Source organism: Tyto alba, unplaced genomic scaffold (assembly GCF_018691265.1).
Source record: "Tyto alba isolate M040663 unplaced genomic scaffold, T.alba_DEE_v4.0 Super-Scaffold_41, whole genome shotgun sequence".
Classification (NCBI taxonomy): domain Eukaryota; kingdom Metazoa; phylum Chordata; class Aves; order Strigiformes; family Tytonidae; genus Tyto; species Tyto alba.
Window position 1 is genome coordinate 23,045,473 of NW_024881317.1, and position 16,163 is coordinate 23,061,635.

The window sequence follows — 16,163 nt, forward strand, 5'->3', positions numbered from 1 at the left end:
ATGAAAACTAGCACCTACATGAAAGAGAAAAGTCCACATTTCTACTTCCATTAAGGGAAGGAAGGATAATCTGAGCCAGGGAGTGATGGATTGCACTTGCTTGCAGGCCAACAGGGGTCCAACTGGTGCCCCTTGCCTGGCTGGTAGTGGGGGAGCAGGGTTGATCTGGGAGGAGAGAGGGGGCCAGGAGGTTGCAAAGCAAGCTGTGAATTCACAGCAGTGTTGGCCTCATTTTACCAACATAGAAAACCTTGGTTCACCCACGTCTTGATGAGCATCTCAAGATGTCATTGTAGGCTAGAAGAGAGACCAAACAGGCTTTGACATCTTCAGTTTGGAGAAAAAGCTGGGGTGGGCTACAGTTGAGTTTTACAGAATCATCAAAGTGGTGGAAAAAAGACAATTTAGGACTAGAACTCACCAAATCCTGCGACTTACGATATATGGGGTATGGATTTAGTAAAAGAAAACACTTCTCTATTGTGAGCTTCTAAAAGTTGGCGTGAGAGGCTGTAAGGGATCATGGTGTCAATCAGTAGGTTTTTTAAAAAAAAAAATTGGATAGGTACCTCTTTACACAGCTCTTGTCTGTGAACTAAAGGGAGCACAGAGATGGCAATCTCCCTCATCCCAAAGTAGTGGGTGCAGGTAGAAAAGGGTGACAGACCACAGAAGAGCCATGCTGACATATCCAGGTGTTGCAGGAGAAGAGTCAGGGATCAGATCTGAGCTTGTAGTTTGTTGAGTTCTAATCAGTAAATTTAGATATATAAAATATGTAATAAGTACAGAAAGATTGGCAGTCAATACTCTGGTATTTACTACATTTAAAGTTAGTATGGGATACAAAGGTTATGACTTAAGCTTGCTATACGTACCTTAAATGTTACATGCATGCAAAAAATGTCACTTACTAAGCCATCAATGCCTGGTAAGGGATCTCTCACCCTCAGGGGATAACCTTGAGAGGCATCCCTACTCAAGGGGAGATCAACGCCCTGCAGCCAGGTGCTATTTGGGGACAGCTCAACACTGATGGCTGCAAATATTTATAGTGTAAAGCGGTTGATTTGTAGTCAGATTTTCTCCTGTGTTAATGCAGCTTTGTCCTCTTATCAGCTCAGTCTCCAGCCAAAATGGTTTTGGGGGCGGGGGGGGGGGGGGGGGGGGGGGGTTGGTGCTGAGTTCTCACTGATAGCCTCACACAATAGGATTAGCTTTGGTTAGGCCTACTTACTGAGCATCTGCCTGGACCAAAGTTCAGTTAGTTCAAACAGGAGGAGTGCATCCATCACACCAGGATGGGATGTCCTGCTGCCGTGGTTGGAGATGCTGGGCTGGGAGGAGTGTTGGGCTGGTCGTGTAGAGCATTTCTTGTGTCCTGGTGGCAGGGGCTGGGATGGCTGTCCTGGAGCACGGGGCCCTGGGACAGCATCTTTGGGAAATGAGGCTTGGTTCCCTTCCCTGCCCAGAGACCTTCATTCAAGGCAAGCAGTAGTTGAGTCTTCAAAGGATGCAGAGGGCAGAGAAAGCAGATTCCTGGGTCATTTGGTCAGAAAAGGAGCTTTTGTTTTATTTGCTTAACATCTCTGTTGCCTAAATTTTTAATTATGAAGGAGCCTGACTCAGGGGATGGATTTGAGCCCTCTTTTTCAGCAGCATTACTATTCTTGCGTTGCTTTACATCCCCTTCAATAAGGCTAGAGCAACCCAACATTTTCAAATATCGGTCCATCTGGGTTACGCTTCTCAGTGGGAGATATTAATCTGATCCATCTGATATGTAAGGTGGATAATTTATATTTGATACTATTTTACATCTGACCAGACTTATTTTCTTTTGTTGTTTTATTTTTTTATTATTATTATTTCCATGCAAACCCCTGCTGTGCAGGTGTTTCTTCGTAAGGCTTGCAGCTGGAGTGTGCTTGCTCAGGCATCCTGTATTCACCTTGTAGGCATGTTTCTGTGGACTGTCTTCACAGTGTAAGCCTTTTTTTTCCCAATCCTGTCCCCATTTTTCCCCTCAAAAGATAAATACTGCCTTAGATCCAATAGAATAACTTGGAACTGGCTTCAGGTTTCTTCAAAGATGGCAATTTGTCTATAAATTTAAAAAATGGCAAAACTCTGAAAGGACTTTTCTTTTAGAAAAAGGCCACCTTTCCAGATACCTAAAGTTACATGTTGTCTCTGACGTAGGTGAAGTCTTCCAAATGGCATAATATCAGCAATGTCAGTGAAAGTTAAAATCCTGCTCTTAAGTATATTTAATTCTGTTTGTATGTTTTTATTATGTCCTGCGTACAAATAATCCATTTACTTTGTGATTTTATTCTAATCCTCATTCTTACTTTCCTTGCAGACTTTATCCATTGGAGTACTTGATATTTTTGGGTTTGAAGACTATGAAAATAACAGTTTCGAACAATTCTGCATTAACTTCGCCAATGAGCGCTTGCAGCACTACTTTAACCAACACATCTTTAAGCTTGAGCAGGTAGGTTTGGAAATATTTACTCACTGATGCCAATGAGTGTTGACATGAGTATGTGGCGCCGATAAAGTTCTTAAATTGTCCCTTTAACTCTTTCATATTAAGGCATGTACAATGAATTATTCAAATTTAGCTTCTGATTTACCATATGACTTACTGTTACCTGTAAAATAAGATCCAGCCAAAGATTTGCTGGCTTTAAACAAACATTTTGGGATACAAGTATCCTCAAACATCACGAAGACCTTAACCATTGCTCTTTTGTCTCCTTGGTATATGCTCAGAGGGCTCATCCATGAGCAATTTCTTTCTTGCCTTTGCTTGGACTTGTTGCTGTGTCATTTAATATCACATAAAAGTTATCTTTTGGCATCTGTTGAAAATGCCATCCCAATCTTCTGGTGCTTTTTTGACTTCCAGTGTTAATTTGTGGGGAAGGAGAGGAAATGTCACACTCATGCATATTTTGCAAGGTCAGACTTGAGATCCTTTTGACCTCCAGTAGACATGGCAGATTAGATAAGGTTGAACTTTAAGCTTCGCTTTAGGTTTTTTAAGACTGGGTGTCACTATTCAGCCTCAGATTAATGTGCTGTAAGAGAGGTAGCAAAAATACAGGCCATAATTTAGCAGGTAACATACATGACAAGATGAGATAGTCAATTAATTAGGATGGGAGGAGGCTTCTCCAAACATCTTTTGTTGTTTAACAACAAGCTGAACAAGAAAACTGCTAAAGTACATGTTTCATGGATGCACAACATATAATTGGGCTGTATAATGCAGTAAATATCTTCTAGACCTTCAAAATGCCTCTTTTTTTTTTTTTTTTTTTAAATAATGCCAGTCTGCATGCCCTCCCTTTAAGTGAAATTCTTCTCTGGGTGAGGTTAAGGGAAATCCTCCTTATCTTTAGTTTCGGTTGTGCTCTGCGGCCTGAGTCCAGCTGAGATCAAAAAATTAAACCAGCCCTTCCCAGAAACTCTGATAGTTTCATTTTGGGTGTCTACAATAGTCAAGAGATCTACAAGTCAGATCTCCAGTTTAGATCAAAAGATCTAAAAAGTCAGAAAGAGAAGTCTTCTTGAAGATGAGGATGGTCAAAAATAAGCAATATAGGCCTGAGTGGCGTATTTGGGGGACATTTGCTCTAGTTTGATGCTTCTTTGTTAACTTTTTTTTTTTTATCAAGAAGGTGGAGCAGAGCTGCTCAAGCCCATTTTATTTCAGTTTTTTAACTGGTCTTTGTATAATGATGCACCCTACTCAATAAATGCTCTAAGAAGTTAATCAGAAAACCTGTCTGTATTTCTAGGAACAAGTCTATTTTACCATTATCCACCATAAAAAGGCAAACTAAAAGACTATTGTAAAGCCAATATAGCTATTTTTTTTCTACAAAGGTAACTGAAACACTTTCTAGAAGAGACCCGGGAAGGGAGGACCCTTCCTGAAAGCTGGAGAAAAGGCAAGCTCACCTCGGTGAGGTGGGATTTCAGGGCACTTGGGTTTCTGCAGCCTTCACTGGCTTTGCAGGAGTGAGCAGAGATGCCGTCAACCTTCAGGGAATTCTGGTGCTTGGGCTGGGATTTCTTAGCAGGTCAGTGCTCCTCCTCGATTCTAGGGTATATGCAGAGCTCCTGATTGCAGCAATCTGTAATTCTCCTTGGACTGGCTTGTAACCAGTGACCTAATTAGCTTTCTCCTATAAATCTGTCAATCACATAAAGTCATTAAAGTCAGTATTTGCTGTATGGACGAGAGGAGCAGTTGCAGAGGCATCCAATTGCAAAGGGCTTGTTCCAGTTCTTAAGGCTGGAGCACATCATCCGTCTAGGACTGAAGCACTGCAAGCTCTGTTGGTGGAAAATACGGTCATCTCTACATAGTTTTCTTTCTATCAATATAAATAAGCTGTGTAGCTGCATGAGCGCTGATTCTTGGGTGAATTATTTGTATGGATTGATAATTTTCTGTTCCTCTTGGAGTTACATGCTGCATGTGGAGGAGTGGATTTGATGGGAAGAAAAGTGATGATACCTATTCAGATCTTGGGTCTTCAGAATATCCTTCCTTCCTAGCTAGCCCAAAGGTTAACCTGCTTTTTAATGATAGTTCCCAGTCTACAGATGAAGACTAGGTAGTTAATACTGTGTTTCAAGATAGCAAAATAGTTATATTACTTTGAATTGTGAATTTATCAGAGATATTTGTGGTTTTATAAGGGTTTGTTTGATGTCTTGATGGCTGGAAAACAAGTGGGGTTATTGGTGATGGGTACCTGATACGGAGGGGTCCTCCTCTGCATCCAGAAATAGGCTTTTTGTATCTCCAAAGCTTGCAGGAGGCTGGAGACAGATTGCTGAGGTATTTGGGCACTTCTGCTAAAAGCAATGACAAATTTAAATATTTGCTAAGGATTTTTCTTAACATTGTAATAGAATTCGTGTGTGAGAACGGTATTTAGCCATGATGTAATTGTTGCTGTGGCATACTGCTGATGTTATGGAAACCAAAATACCTACCACAAAGTCATCTAACAGAAGCATGGGATTATTTTAACCCTTCTTTTCTTTTTTCTTTTCTTTTTTTTTTTTTTTTTTTTTTTTCCCCCCCCTTGGTGAAATCTAATACAATGTGCCTTGCAGATCTTTTTTTAAACCTTCTGTCTGAAGACAACGCTATTTCCAGTGGTTTGCAAACAACCGACTGAGGCATCTTTGGGCAGTCTGGCTTCAGCCTGATGCCTCCTATAAACACAGTTGCTGTTGTGCTGCATACCAAGAGTCTGCAAAGGGCTTTGCAGTAGCAACCTCGTCTCTTTGAGCCAACCATGAGAATAAGGATAACACATCTCTGCCCTCTGTTTATAGTAAAATAGGAATAGAATGCAAAAAGCGGTAAATGTTAGAGTGCTGTCTTGGATAAAGACAGTTATTGATATTTCTTTACTACTTTCTTTTTAAACCCACTGTTCTGCATTGTTAAGGAGGATTTAGTGGTGATTATGATACATGGGAATATGCTTTAGCAGATGATGGAAGGGTACAAGAAAGACAAACCCTAACCAGGTGGTAAAGCCCAGGCTCATAAATCCTGGTCTATCTGCATAGGCAAACTCTTGGATTTGGACCGATAATGATCTATTTATTAATCTAGAAAGATTGTTATTGCAGAAAACGTAACTGAAATACAGCCTGCCCCATCACATAGCAAGGGTGATTTTCTCCTCCCCGTGAATCTCACAGGTTTATGGGATGGATGTTGAATGAGGGGCTGTGGCTGGTGGCTGCAACTGCTGCAACTCCAACAACTGTTGCCTGATGCGGTGCTTGCTCCGGGCGCAGGAGGATGGAGTGTCCCTCACCAGGCTCCCCACAAAGTGCACGAGCGTTTAGCTCTTCCAGACAGCATGGAATCATCCCTCCCTCGGGATGGCAACTTCGGATGAGACGTGCCCATAGCTCTTGGACTCATTAGGTGCTATCAGAGCATCACACCTTGGCAGTGGTTCTCTGCTCCCCGGCGGCTGCTCCATCCCCATGGCCTCCTCTGCAGAGCAGATAAACCCAGAGCTGCTGCGACATTCAGATAACACCCAGGTGCTTCTGGGAGAGGAAAATAGCATTTTTGCATTGCAACTTGCCTTTTTTTTTTTTTTTTTTTCAATTTAGGGCATTGCACAAAATAATTGCTCTGCATGAAGATATGGTTTAGAGGTCACCAGTAACATAGCACCCATGACACAAGTTAGTCCTTCAAGTTTCCAGATCTTTGGCAGTTTGAGGGCCAGGAATACAACTTTTTATTTCTTTATGTGTCCCAGTCTCCAAATTTTGTCATCTTTGACCTCACCGATCTTCCCCCATCCCTGCTTAGGCTCATCCAATGCTCAGCCTTTCGGTCACCACCACACCACCCACCTTTCTCTGTTTCAGCTGATTCACTGCAAAAGTAGAGAAGTCATCCTGTAGCTTTCCATCCCGCAGGCGTTGCTGTTTTAAGTTCTTTTCAACCCAGTTTTCTACCCTTCATTTACCCACCAAACCTCAATTTTGAGGACATCCTTTTATTGTTTAAAAAAAATGAATAACTGAGGTTGAAACTGAAAAAAAAAAAAATATTAATTGGAACGCAATCAACTGGCATGAGCTCAGGTGTTGAGCAAAGCCTGTTTTCTGGTGGAGTCCCTGGTGATCTTAATGTCTTAGCCAGCAAGCCTCAGCCTGCTCAGATAGAAAAACTTAATTTCGTAAATGTAACATGTATGAAATGTTTGCTCAGCCACCTAAAGCTCCGGAAATATTTAGGGAGGTCTGTAGGTTTTACTGGTCCTGTGTAATAGTTGGAGAAATCTGACAGTCCGGACTAAATCATGAACATAATAACAATTTGTTTATTGCATTGGGAGTGAATTAATTAAAAAAAGCATTGATCTGTCACAGGACACAGTGATAGGTGTCTGAGAAATGGCTGCAATACCTGCGATATTTGAAAGCATCTTGGATATGCAGGGTTTCTCACGCTGTGCTGCCCTGTCTCCCAGCAGTCTTCCATGTTGTTTAGAGAAAATAATATATGAAAATTTAAAATAAATAATTTTATAATAAGTAAATGTAAAATAAATTATGAAAAAGTATCCCTCTCCTACTGCTTGAAGCACTTTTTCTCTTCCTTCCAGTGAGGTTTTTTTTTTTTGTATCTCATCACTCTGATTTGGTGTGAATGCCTCTTCGTTGCCTCTGAAAACAAAAGCCAACCATCAGAAGTTAATTTCTGAGGACTGGGAGGCTCGGTTCAGATTTCTCTTTTCGTTGGAGATGGAGAGCGGATGCCCTCCAAAAACTGCTGCTGTCAGCTGTGTGCCATATGACACGTAGAGGAATAACAAGCTGCACAAGTTATTGATTTATTTTTTGGCAATACGCCATTGTGTGTAACTCACATTTGGAAAAACAAAAAGGATGCTTAGAGTATATATCTCATATTCCCCCCTCAAAAAAAAAAAAAGAAAAAAAAAAAAGGGATGAGTTAGAGTTGTTTAAACATTATCTTTAGAATAGGAAGATTTCAAACTAGCAGATTGAAATAAAACATGACTCTGGTCATCATTGGTCCCCCAAAGCCTTGGCTTGGGTCCTTCCCCTCCTGGGGCACTGCATGGCTGGGGCTGGGTCAGATGGGCTTCTTTTGCCACCCCCTTGTTCCTGGATTTCTTCAGATGATGAATGTTCATAATATATAATATACATTGGTATAATATATATATGATTCTGTGATATTATATATAATAGAACATATATTATAACATGTATATATACTATAATATCATAGAATAGTTTGAGTTGAAAGGGACCTTAAAGATCATCTAGATCCAACCCGCCCCCCCATGTATAATATCTAACATATGAACCCCCAGAAGTATTGTTCTTAAATCTGTTTAGCAGCACCTTAGGTCAGCAAATTAGAAAACATGCTTAAAATATTATTAGAAAATACTCTAGAAAGCTTTCCTGGTGTGATATTCTCATGTAAAAGACTCAGCAGTTTTCTGCATCTTTTCTACATTGAATTAGGTACCCAAAAGAAACAGGTATGGCTTGCTTTGGGTTTGTTTTTTTTTTTTAGTTTGATTCCCTGACTTTTAATTTAAGCCCAGTGCAGAGAAGTACTGTATCTGTGAAGCCCAGTGTTTGTGAAAATGTCATAATTGTGGCTGACAACATATAAAACTCTTGAGATAAATGTACCAAGAGCTCCTATTGGCAGGTTGGGTAACGTGTAATTTTAAGTTTCAAACTCATATTTTGCCTAGGAGAAAAAGAGAAGAAAGCAGAATTGATTTGGGAGATGGGCAACAGAAGGTCCAAACTTTTTGGTTTTTGTTTTGGGGGTTTTTTTGTTTGTTTTTTTTTTTTTTTTCATTACAAACACACACAGTTGTTTAGAGAAGAATTATTTGGGCAAAAAGCTAGTGAGATGAACAGGCAGATTCAACAGGTGCTTGTCACGACTTCATATTGCATGTGGTTTTTGATCAGTGGGTTTGATACAGTCCTCTCCTTAACCAAGTATGGGGTTGGAGTTGGTTTGTGCTGTAGGTGATCTGGAGAGGGTTTGGTGGTCCTGCATGTGCTGGAAATGTGATTGACACTGTGCCTTTTGCTCATCACCTGCCTGAGGCAATCTTGCGATAGTCAACTAGGAATGTGGGCTGCTTTAGAAATTGTCTTGCAGCAAGAAAAAGCAAACGTTATATTGACAAAGAGATTATTTCAGTGCTGCTCCCATGTCTTGGCCTTCACTGATGTTTTTTGTGAGCCAGGCAAGCTAGCGGGAACGTCACCCGGCACACCATACAGCATCCCACAGCATCCAAGTGCATCCCTGGGCTCTGCTTACAGCAGTGCCATGTCTTCCCCCAACTCCCTCAGTTCCCCCGCTCAAATTCCCTCTTCCATCCCTCATCCCACGCTCCTTGCTGGAGCTCTCCAAGTTGCAGATACCTTGCTCCAGGTGATATTATCCCTCTCCTGAGTCACCATCATCTCCTGAGCCCTTTTTTCCCTCTTCTCTGAGCTAGTTCCTTGATTTTTTCCAGTTAGGTGATGTTTTCTGCTGATCATGATTCCTACTCAAATACATTGGCTATATATGTGTGGATGTGGACTGTGCCAGGAGACAGGCCTGTCCCTCTATCCCAGCCAGAGCCCTGCACCTTAGGGTTGGGTTTGTCCTGGGAACGCCAAGCCTGACTTTCCTCTGGGACCTGCTCCTGAGATGCAATCCAATACGTGTATATTTATTTATTTTCAAATTATATGCATGTACTAATGGTGTGTGTGTGTGTCCCCCAAATAGAAATTCAAAAAGGGTGAGATTAAGATGAAATAATCACCAATTTTTATTTATTAATGGTACAAAAATATTTTCTTCCCACACCCCCATGCACACCCTGCTATGGAAAGCACTAGATGTGGTCTAGGGTGATCTGGGATGCTTCTATACTGGTCTCTTCGGGCCAAGACCTGGGTCATAGCCCAGAACTACACTCATGGGGAAATTCTTGCACATACATCTTTGAGCGAAATTAGGTAATGATGTAATGAAATCTTCAGTTATTTCAGCAAAAAAAGCACTATCAATAACTGCGAGCAACAGCTTTTCTTTATAAGACCTCACTGCACGTTGGTGGATTTTCATAGGATAGCACTATGCAGTGTGAGCTTCCTTCTTTTTAAGCAAGAAGATGAGCGAGAAGCCTCTAAAATACTTCAACCCATCCTGAAAAATGTCATACTGAGGCAGAACTGGATGGTCTACCCTGACTGCAGCTCTTCCACTTGGTGCATGTGAAATTCCTGCCTGGACAGTTGGTTTGGCATGGTAACAACATTTCACAGGGGTAGCATAAGGCAACTATATATATATATATATATATACACACACACATGTAAAAGGGAGTACTGTGAGCCCACTGTAAGCGTGAATGAATGAGAGAGGAATTGGGAGCAAGTGTACTTATTGACACAAGTTGGAAGCAGGGACTGGAAGAAGACATTTAGCCTGGAGGACCAGTCTGGTGTTGACCATGACCACTGTGGAGGTCCCCTTCACATTTGCTAAACCTGGTGCATCTTGCAAGGACTGCATAGACATACATATATATTTCTTTTCCTCTTTAATTTAGAGAGCAAGAAATTAAAGAAATTCACCTGCCAGCAGATCACGCAGCATGTTTAGGCTCACAGTTCTCCTGCCTCTTGTAAGAGCAGGTTGGGAAGAAGGATGGTCCTGCAAAGGGAGCAAAGGGGTTCATGGCAAGGTGCGTTTTGCCAGCTGAATCACGCAAAACCAATTTTCCCCGTTTTGAGGGCAAAATATAATTTGTGCCGAAAACCTGCTGTTGCCACTGAAGGGTAGGGAGCTGATCTGAGCTCAGAGATGGATGCTGCAGAGCTGGCATAGCTCATATGGCCACGTGCATGAAATCTTGGGCTGAACCTGCTATTTTAAAACACTTTCTCTAATGATGGACAATCTGAATTACAGTAAATTAAAATCTCAGGCTACGTACATAAAGCAGACGGGACGTTGTCAGTGGGTGAAGGGTCAGCCTCAAAACAAAACCAAATTCAGTTGCCATTTGCCGAGGAGCTGCCGTAATGGCCACCTTGAAGGAGAAAACCATCTCAGGGAACACGCTTGCTTCAAAACCGTATGCCAACCCTCCATTGGTGATTTGCAACTTAAAACCGGGTGACAGAAGAAATGCAGGGGAATGCTGTTTATCAGAACCTCTGCATTGCCAGATGGCATCATTAAAATAGAGCAGCTTATAAACCTGTTTATAGATAGTGTACTTATAGAGCATGTGGATACATATTTATATATACTGTGTCTGTGGCACATTATTAAAAAAATATATTTTTATATATATTTATTTTTATACATATGGTTGCATGTATAAATTCCTTTTCTACTTAAATTGAGAACAAACATAAAAATCCTTGTTCATAAATTAAAGCATCAGAATTGTTAGCCTCGGCATCCTCTTCTGGAGGGATGTCGGGAACTCAAGGCATCCGCTTTGTCTGCATCACATAAACGCTGGCACCAAACCAGACACTGGTCTCAATCATTTGGGAACTCTCTAATAATATGGTTTTCCCATCTCAAGGATTTATCATATCAAGCTCATTTTAATTATCAAATTATGGTGGGATGATTCTGCTGCGACTGGCTCACGATGCCCGCCTGCATTTGCCGGACAAGCAATTAATTCTCCATGGGATGGATTAATTCCTGGACGATGGATCCTGGGTGGATCTCTCCTGGATGGAGAGATTTCCCCATGCCTTGCTGCCATTCCCAGCCTTCAGAAAGCTTTCCCAAGCTCCCCAAGATGGATTTTAGGATACATATGTATACAGAAGTATGCAGAAAGGAGCTTTTACAAAGTTTAGCTCTTTTATTTTATCATATAACCATGACCTATTTTAATGTAATTTTTAAAACATTAAATATTATGTTCTTTCCTGGAAGGTTTTCAATATAGTTTGCAAAATATGTCTTTGTTTCTAATTTTTGGACATATCTTCTTGCCAGCATTGGCAAGGTTCATGGTACCTTGTTACTGGGTAAGCAATCAAGAGAAACAATTTATATGCTTGGGTTTAGTGGCTCTAAGATTGTATTTGCAAAGGTTTATGTTTTTGTGGGTGTCAAATTAGCTTGTATTATTTTTTTAAGAATATTTTGAGATTATTTTAAGGTGCCAAAGTCGTCTAGGAATGGAGAGAGATGTAGAAGAGGGTTTAATTCCTAGATTCTCACTTTACAAATGCTGCCTGAATCTGAAGCAGACGGTGTTAGCGTCAAAAAGAGAGGAATTTCACACCTTTCTGTTTAGTCGTGAATTTTTAGGCAAAACATATATATTTAGACAACCAAAAGTATCTGCCTGTTGATCACATTGGAGCGTGTGGCTCTGGATTACACAAGTTTTTACGATGGGAACATGATGGAAAGTGTTTCCACATGGAACTACACTAGAAAAAGGGATTTTTTTCAGTTGATTTCCTACTTTATTTTGGAAATTTTCATTGTGTAAACAAGCTTTTCCTGTATCAAGGTAATGAAAGGCTTGGGCAGCTAAACTCCTGGGGCTTATCTGGCTCTGTTTGGAAGGAGGTGATGGGGTTTTTCTCTGCTCTTGTGATTTACTCGAGCATTTCTGAAGCAGGGATTACTGTGCCTTCGGGAAACAGAAAATGCCATATTTCCCTTGCACACGGCTTAATGCAAATAATTAATGATTTTGGTTTAGATTTCCTTCTTAATATGCTGCAATTTCCTAGTTGGAGTTGATAAAAGTGAAACATCATGCATGCTATGTTTTACCCCTGTTTTTACCATCAGCCTTGCCCTATCCCCAGGAAAGAGGCAAGAGCATCATCCCTGTCTTGGATTTTAAATGTTATTTTTTGGGGCTGCTTCTCAGTTTTCACTGTGACTAATGGCAATATCCCTATGGTGTAAGATGTCTGCCTCCTGAGCACTGAAATGCTGAAATTTTCACGGCTCTTAGCTTGCAGGCTGTGTGTATAGATGCCCAACACCCTCCCAATCTCTTTAAATCATGACAAATTTTTTAGCTTTGATATCCTGTCACAGGGAAACCAATTTCATATATTATAGAAAACCCCATGCCTTTATATTCAGGCCTGATTTTTCACTGCCTTTTGATTTGAATTTACTAATCACTCAGTTTTGTGCTTTGAGACAGATGGGAAACTTACTATGTTTTTTACTTCATATTTTTATCATGTTTCTCCTGTTTCATTTCTTTTATGGCTTTCCATGCTCCTCTTAAGTTTTTCAAGCTCCTGATCACTCCCTCCAACCACCTCTTTAATTTTACCATATGATTTTGGGGAACAATAGACCCCAGTGAGCATGATACTCTAGATAAATATGAGTTTAAAAATAATAGTTAATGCTTTCTCCTCTAATTATGCTTCTTTGCATTTGGTTTTACTTCCTGTTGACCATGTCTGGATATGGAGTAATTCATAACAGAGCATGTGTGAATGTGTAGAGAGAGGTTTTCCAGTACTTCCAAGATGCTTTTGGCCTTGTGGGTATTTTCCCCCACTCAAAATATATAAACGCTTAATTCTGTTGCAGATTAGAGTGTGTTTCTGTTTGGCTTAGCACTGAAATAAAGTCGTGGTAATAGAACTGATCCAACACTCCTGTAAAGATAACGGGACTCGTTTCTCTGCATGTTCAACCATAAAATTACGGATGTTTTCTGTTCCTAGCAGTAGGGTTTCCATCAAGACTTGCGTCCCAGTTGGGAAGGTTTTCTTGATGCTCAGCTCACATATTTTAATCTTAAATTTGTTATTCTTTGAGGCATAAGCAGTGTTTGTACTCTGGGATCGGTTGTAGACAGGCAGAGTTTCTCTCTTTAATAGTGCTTAGCTATCTCTTTACTAGAGTTCTTTTAATTTTCATATACAGAAATGTTGGTTATTCTGCCGCATTCTGTTTATTTGGTACCTCAGATTTTACATGGTGATATGCCTCAGATAATGCTGTGTGACATTCAGTAAACATTTATGCTCATATTCTGAGTATATGCATTTCAAAGTCTGGATCTGCATTTTGTATCTTTTTTTTTTTTTTTTTTTTTTTAAATTTGAACATCACATTGTGTTTTATTCAGATCAGTCTGAGCATTTTAAGCTCTAAAAATCATCCCCTTCAAACAAGAAAAACTCAACAGTGCCTTTTCTTATGAGCCACCTCCCTGCCTAGCCACATCTTTCTAAATATCGAATGCAATAATGAAGTACATATCTGCATGGGGTGTTTTCCCCTAAAGAGAGGCGAGATGAAGTCACTAGCCCCCTTTCTCTCCTGAGCTTCAGCTGAGTCAGAGAGGCCAAATCTACATTACGCAATTTTGCTGAGCTGGCTGCTGCAGCGTGGGTGCAGAGGCAGCTACGGCAACACAACCCTGCTCTGATTTGGGAGGTGGCATTTGGGAAGTGATGGCGCTCGTGCCGGCAGAACGAGCCTTCGGTGACGTGCAGTGCCAGTGCTGACATTCTGCCAACGTCATCATGGCCAGGGCAGCAGAACTGTTTCTAAATGCACAATTGGGAAACGTTAATCTACTTGTGGTGGCTGTATAGGCTGCCTGGAGAGCAATCAGTAGCATCTCACCCAATAATTAGATTAAAATATGGAGCTGCTGGACTCTAAAAAAACCTGAATGTCTTTTTTTTGGCTTGTTTGCTCAATTCCTTTTTGTGAATTTGGGAGCTCAGTGCTCTCCTCTCCAGTGAACTCGCATTGCTCCACCTCCTAGCAGACCAGATTTCAGCTATCCAGGGATAGGAGGGGTAAATCTGTACATTTTTGTTGTAAGGATGCCAAAAATAGGACTCCATGGACTTTACTGCACCAGAAACTTTTGCAGATACTGGTAATGTCAATGGTTTGGTTCTTGATGTAAAGACGGTCTTCTAGGAATAGGACACTTGAATTTTCCCCTAAACATAACTTAGTTTTAAGTCAACGTATAAATTTAAGCTGATTTTTAAATAACCTCCAGTTTGAGGGGTTGTATGTTTGAACAGGCTGTAAGTATTTCCTATTGTCTTTATCTTGACTGTATGTTTGTTAAATGAAAACATCATGTTGTTTGAATCTAATTCGTTAGTATTCAAGTGCTCTGCAATGACCCTGCATCCATCAAAGGATGGCAGAAACTTCATTGTTGTACTCAGAAGTGAAGGAATATTTTGGAAGTAGCTTTTAAGGATATCTCCTGAATTCTGCAAACAGTCATTAGAAGGTGAATATGGAAGATTAGTACCTGAAATTTAAGTGAGTAAATTTAATGTATATATACGGACAGCAATGATTTTACCTTAAAGCTTCTGCCTTTATGTGGACAATTTGCACAGTGTTCTGCAGGCCAGCAAACACTCAAGGGACTATACTGGTCAGTCACAAAGAAATAGTTATACCTTCTGGGCTGTGATTCTGAAGGCAACCAAAGAAATAACTGGAAAAATGCTAGGAGAAAAGAAATAAATGGTATTTTTTTCCATTTAAGCTTCGGAGCAATTGCTCTGGAATAGTGCCTGCTGCTGCATACCCACCTGTCTTGAAATGAGTGTCTATCTGAGTTATTGTGGAAAAGGTTATTAGTTGAGGACTTTAATTCCTCTTCATATTTGGCCAACACAACAAGAGGTTGTACTGGGGATGGAAGGGATGGAGCAGTGGACAGACAGATATGGGGAACAATCCTGCAGCCTGGAAGTGACTGTTTCTGACCCGGGCCAGAGAAAAAAAAAGAAGAGCAAAGGAGGGAAAATTAGCCAAAATCCTGCAGCTGAAGAAACTGAGGCCAGGAGGTGCTTGATGACTGTCCTCAGGTCATGCACCATCTGTGGCAGAGCTGAAAATGAGCCTAAAAGAAGTAAAGACCTTGAACTCAGGTCTTTTATGGTCATTTACTTGAGTATATTATAGCAAACAAACAAAAAAACCCAACAACAACAGCTGGCAGTGCTAATTAGTTATTTTGCAGCAATCTTTGGAATAATATAAGTTTTTAGTGTGGTCAGAAGAGTTTGATAGCAACCTTCACTGTGCATCTGCTGAACGTTCCACACAGAGCTATGGATGTCTAGAGGGCATCAAGAGCAGAGTGGTGGTGCTTGCCCAGTTTATATGTTAGTAAACTTAAAACTCTAGATATTTGGTTTCTGGGGGGAAAAACCCCCACATGTAAAGCCCCCATACAAGTAGTTCAAAAGGAATCATGATAATAAATAGGTAAGGCAAGTAACATGCACCAACCACCCATCACCACTAAAATAAGGCTCTTCTTGTATCATCATGGCAAGGTTTATTGCTCTCTGGGTGCTCAGGACCAGTCCTGAGTGGGCAAAGCTGGGACTAATGGACCCTGCATCTGATTAAATGGCTGTCAGAAGCAGGCGGTTGATAAATGGTACCGACTCCCATTACTGCTGCACGCATCGCCGTCTCTCTCTTTTAAATCACTCAAGAGAAGCTCATGCTTGCTCAAGAAATATGCAGTCTTCTACAGCTTGCTGGACTGCCATATAGAAGCTTT

The 16,163-nt window shown here is 40.8% G+C and overlaps 1 protein-coding gene across 9 annotated transcripts in view; it reads left to right on the forward strand.

Moving 5' to 3' along the window:
* MYO9A (myosin IXA) overlaps nucleotides 1–16,163 on the forward strand; it is a 189,781-nt gene that overhangs the window by 119,521 nt on the left and 54,097 nt on the right. For all 9 annotated transcript variants that reach the window (XM_042803885.1, XM_042803886.1, XM_042803893.1 and 6 more), the window contains one exon: nucleotides 2,366–2,500. In XM_042803885.1, the coding sequence (XP_042659819.1) occupies nucleotides 2,366–2,500 (135 nt within the window). The remainder of the gene's footprint in view (nucleotides 1–2,365; nucleotides 2,501–16,163) is intronic.